This window comes from Dendroctonus ponderosae, unplaced genomic scaffold (genome assembly GCF_020466585.1).
Source record: "Dendroctonus ponderosae isolate FM_Combo_2020 unplaced genomic scaffold, Dpon_F_20191213v2 Dpon_F_20191213_3, whole genome shotgun sequence".
In the NCBI taxonomy this organism is placed as follows: Eukaryota; Metazoa; Arthropoda; class Insecta; order Coleoptera; family Curculionidae; genus Dendroctonus; species Dendroctonus ponderosae.
In genome coordinates this window covers 15,862,102-15,867,573 of record NW_026018508.1, presented here as the reverse complement: position 1 = coordinate 15,867,573, position 5,472 = coordinate 15,862,102, and the positions used below count along the sequence as shown (strand labels likewise).

General features: G+C 35.7%; 1 protein-coding gene across 1 annotated transcript in view; it reads left to right on the top strand.

Annotated features, from left to right (window-relative positions):
* Window positions 1-1,583: 1,583 nt before the first annotated feature.
* Window positions 1,584-5,472, top strand: part of LOC109538699 (uncharacterized MFS-type transporter C09D4.1) — a gene marked incomplete at its 3' end in the record, with an annotated part of 9,765 nt that continues 5,876 nt past the window's right edge. Inside the window, 3 exon segments of the mRNA XM_048665106.1 lie at window positions 1,584-2,031; window positions 4,720-5,024; window positions 5,225-5,449. Coding sequence (XP_048521063.1) covers window positions 4,743-5,024; window positions 5,225-5,449 — 507 coding nt within the window.

Genomic DNA, 5,472 nt, shown 5'->3' with positions numbered 1-5,472 from the left:
ATTTTCCAGAAAATTTTGAGTAGAGATCAGAATTTAGCGAGTTTTAAAATCTGAGTGAAGGATTTAAAAAATTCCTGCTTATTGAACTAAAGCAAGCGAGCACTCAAAATTTCTCCCATTAATTCTTAATATCCAAACGTGTAAATACGGGAAATTGAGCATCGTTAAGCGTCAATCTGTTTTTTTGGAAAATTCCAAACTGGGGGCACAAATTGGCAATTTGGATAAATTGCGGAAAATATTTCAAAAATTCCTGTCGGCTGAACGAACACAGGTCGAGTTTTCGCTTTTTCTCTGCAATTTACGGAAACCCCAATGTATCAAATTTGGAAATTTGGAACACTATTGGGTTACTGGCTGATTTTCCAGAAAATTTCGAAATGGTGCCAATAATGAGCGACTTTCAAAGTCTGCGGGAAAGATTTGCAAAATTCCTGCAGGTTGAACCAGAGCAGGTGGGGACGCCAATTTTTTTCTGAAGATTGCCTATAAGAAAGCATGTACATTCTGTAAATTGCAGCGACGCTAAGGGTCAATTTCATTTTTGAACTGAGCCTCCAAATGGATCAAAAATAGTTTGGAAAAATTGTTGCCAGAATTTCAAAAATTTGTAGCGACTGAAGCAAAACAGTTCTTTGTTGCTTTCAATTAGGTAGTGAAAACGTTAACATATTCAAGCAGCTCAGAATGAACCATCCAGCACATAAAAAATGGTCAAGTCGGAGCTGCTAATGAATTTAACAAATCGCACAAAAAAGCGCGAAGTTGTCCATGTCAGGACTAGATTCGTAAGCGAAATGCAAATATCTCAATTCTAATGCAGTGCAAATTTGCACCTTTATGCCAGTCCCAAATGTTCTTTAGCTGCCGATTCCAATTCCAGTCTTGAAACATCGAAAAAAAATCACTTTTGAGTCGAAATCGCGTTCAGTTCACCTACGCAGTACCGCTTCTAGTTTCTGTTATTGTTATCTAATCTCATTAGCTGCTACTGCTGGCATTCGAAGATTACATTATTAACACAGTTAAGTAGTTCCTATCAGCAATTGATGGTTGTTTATCTTCATTGTTAATAGCATCGGTTCCGCATACTATTTTGTGTACCTGCCGATTAGACACACGTGGGAAAATCAATTAAACCGCAAACAATTTAACAGCCCAGATTTGCAAAAATTATTGCATTTATTGTTTGCTGTTAGAGTAATTAGCAGTAACATGAGTTCAATAAATTACCAAATGTGTACTGGCCGAAACACGCGCTTAGCGCACAAATATTGTTCGGTGCAATGTTAATGCAAAATGCCATAAACGGTTCGATAATCGGCTAATCTGCGGATATTAGCGACTCAAAATTGTCCATTCAAACACTTATCTATATGGAGATACTTTTACTGATCTAGACGAAGATTCAGCGGCTCGAAGTTTACTGATTCTGATTTTGCATAGGGATTTCTGGTGCATCGCCGTCCTTATCCAAAGGGTTTGGCAGAATCTGGATGGCGTTTCCCCATCTTCTAAATATGCAAAATTCCGCAGAATTTTGCGCGATAAGATTAAACAACCTTTAAAAGAGCGATTGCATGTGTCGAGTGACTGTTTTATTATCAATATTCGGCGTGTCTTCATCCACAAGCTAACAAGTGCAAATTAAACATTAGTTTTAACCAATTCAGACCTTTAAGTAATAAGCGCTATTTTTAGCGCAAAACTCGAAATTTACAAGTCCTGATCCCTTCTTAGCTACACGATGCTAATTGAAATCAAATGTTGCTATTAGTGATTAGCATCGGTCGATTTTTGCGTTAATTTTTCAAAAATTGTTACGTTTTCGAGCTAGTTTGCGATTACTGGTCCTTCCTAATTGTACCCTATAAAATCGTCGCGATAAAACACATTGTAATTGTGGATTTTTATGTGTTTATGACAATCGTCGAAAACCAATCAAGTATAAAATCGAGGTTTTTTGCCAGGACTCGCATTTGTGGTTCGGCTTCAAGTTTGGTGACCTGGGAGGACTTTTTTGCTGCATCTGTGAGTGTTTTCCTATTTTTATTCTTAGCTAATCTGGTTCAAACGGGTGTTGGACCTGAGCACTCAAGGCTCAGAATTTCAAGTGTTTCTGATTAGTTTTCATTGATAATTTTTGCTTTATTCCCATTCCATCAGACGCCAATTTAAAACAAAATTATAAAAATTGAAGAAATGGGTTCTCACCTAATGGGTTTTTTAATGTTTTGGAAAAAGCGAAAAAAATTGAGCTGATTTTGCCTTTTTAAACCAAAACTTTAAACAATTCGCAATTTAATAACTCCTTCCGATTTTATTCTTGAAATACACCGTTCAAGAAACTCTCACATACTGTTTAGAGTTCCTGAAAAGTAGTTAGATTCTTCATTTAATTGTCACTTTTTTCTTCAATTTTTAATTTTTCTTGGTTTTTATGTGAATGTTTCGAGGGTTTATAGAGGCAATACGTGACTCGATTGCTAAGTTCCTCAGCTCTAAATTATGTCTCATCATTAAAAATAATAATTTCTCAAGGTGGAACCTGTTAGAAGACGAGTTCTAGATAAAAATCAGTACTTAGATCTTTACACGAATTTTAATTCGAAAATGTTTCAAGAACATCCAGATTTTGGGTTTGATTAAATTTTTTGAAGAATCTAAAGTGCAAAAGAAGCAATATCTCAACAATCACTGTTTAAAACAAGAAGGAACAAGAAAACGTCTGCAATTTCTCAATTAATATTCGTGAATAGCATGAAGAAACCACTTAAGATATTTTTATAAAAAATCAAAAACGTAAAAAACTTCTTGGCCTTCAAAATATCGCATTAGAAGGTGTCAAGATAAAATTGATTTTCTATCTTGAAGAAACCAGATTGTACTTAATAAGATAAGAGTTTGGGATGTAAAACCGCTTTTTATTTCCAGAAACTACTCAAGTTTCTCAAGAGTTGACGCTTTTCGATATTTAGATTGACACTTTGAATGGTTTCTTAAGTGAACGAAACGAAAACGATCTTCCTTTTTGAGAGGTTAATCAAGTTTTTCAATTAAGCACATTTTTGACTTTTTGGAATTTTTATGAAAACATTTATTTTCTGAGAATCTGATTAAGTTGGTTTAGCATTGAAAGATTCGCCATCTTTTTAGAATTAACGTGATAAAATGCTTTCTTATCTAAGAGTTTGCTCAGGCTTCTCGCATTAGATTTAATGAGATAAAATCTCGGGTTTTCTTGCGAAAAGCTGATTATTTTTCTTTTTCTTTTTCAATTTCTTGATTTTGGATGCTTTTGTCCCTGAGATTGATAAATTGAATGTTGAAAGTTTCTAAAGTCGACGGCTCTATTCTATCTCGAAAAATTCTTAAGCTGTTCATATTTTGACGTCTTTGGCTCTTTAAAGTTAACTAAATCAAATCACTTTTTGATGAAAAATATCCAATTTGTGCCACTTTTTCTTTACTAGAAAGCATTGAATAGTTGGGGTTTCTCAGATTTTGAATCGTTTTGGAATAGAAACTTCTTAAGTTGAGAAAATGAATCTGTGTTTCTATCTTGAAAAAGTGCCCATGATTCAAAACTACTGACGATTAAAAAAATTAAAGACAATGAAAGTAAAGCACGATTTTACATTGAAAAACTGTCAAAGTTTTTGAATTTTTGACATTTATTTTACATCAGAATGTTATATTGAAAAGGTCAGCTGATTTATATTTAGAGCCCTAAAGTTTCTCAGATTTTGATTCTTAAGTTGATGAAACAAAAGCGTTTTTCTATCTCGAGAAAGTGTCCATGATTTGAAACTATTGATCTTTTACTTCAATCTGTCAAAGTCAATTAAAGGAAAACAAGCTCTCATCTTGAGAAACTGTCAAAGTTTTTGAACTTTTGACATTTCTTTTATACCAGAATGTCATATTGAAAAGTTGAGCTGATTTATATTTAAAAAATTAAAGGTTCTCAAATTTTGATTTTTGAGTTAATGAATCAAAAGTGGTTTTCTGTCTTGAGAAAGTGTCCATGATTTAAAACTATTCTTTTTTATTTTTCAAAATCAATGAAAGCGAAACACTGAACTGAACGTCGTTTCTGAACTTTTTTATACACTAGTTTGCCATACTGAACAGTTCCGCTGCTTTTTTTGACACATTTTCTAGTTTTTTTCAGACTTTGACATGTTTCTACAATTAAACTTTCAATTTCTTAACGTGAGGAACTGAAAGCGTTTTTCTACCTTGAGAAATTGTCAATGCTTTCACACCATTAAAGTTAATGAAAGTAAAACACGTTTCTATCTTGAGAAACTTTGCAAGATTATGGACATTTGAACCTTCATCTTTCAGAAACACTTTGTATAGTGAGTGCTGCCAAGTCTTCATAAATTCTTGAAGGTTCCTGCCGTTTTCGTCCAATCAAAACAACACACTTTAAACTCGAGAAAGAGAAATCGCGTTGGATCTCGAAAAAATCTACAGGTTTCTAATTCCTACCGTTTTCCAACCTGTGACTTAAAAATTGGCCAAAGTTTCCTTCGAATGGTAAAGACACAGTTTATTAAATCAAAATCAAAATATAAGGAGAATATTTAGGGATTTCACCTAATCAACTTTCATCAGCGATTTGAGACGCCAAGTGCTTTTATCTGATTGCCTAACAATTTTTGGCTGAACACTCCATCAGGTAAATCCGAGACACTCGTTTTTCCCTTCCAGGTGCACCACTCACATAAACCATCATGAACTCCTCGACTCAAGATCTGGAATCGAAAGGTGCCAGCAACGGTTCTCTGCCCAACATCGAAAGCCCCAAAGTCTACCCAATCAGATGGTGCATGCTGATCCTCTTCGTTTTCTTCTCGGCTTCCAACGCCCTCCAATGGATCCAGTACTCCATCATCAGCCCAGTGATCAGGGACTACTATGGAGTGTCCACTGATTGGGTCAACTGGACGTCGCTCATCTACATGATCCTCTACATTCCATTCATTTTTCCTGGAAGCTACCTGCTGGAAAAGCTGGTAAGTGGATGATCAAAATCAGATGTTTTCTCAAGGACGTCTGAGCCTTTTTTGTCCTCAAGCACTCAGGATGATTGACGGGCAATTTTAGCTCATTGGTTCATCGGCTCGTTGACCTTTGCTTCGCTTGATTTCGCTCCTGCGATGCTTGAACACTAACGATTATGCAATTTGGTTGAGCACTAAATTTTCTTTTCCAGGGCTTAAGGTTGGCTGTAACCATCGGGATTTTTGGTACCTGTCTGGGCGCCTGGATCAAAGTGGGTTCAGTGGATCCCGAGCGGTTCTATGTGGGCTTCATTGGACAGAGCGTGGTTGCTTTGTCTCAAGTGTTTGTTCTTTCGGTTCCTGCCCGACTGGCCGCTGTTTGGTTCGGACCCGACCAGGTTTCTTCAGCTTGCAGCATTGGTGTTTTTGGAAATCAGGTGAGAATTTCGGAATTATTACA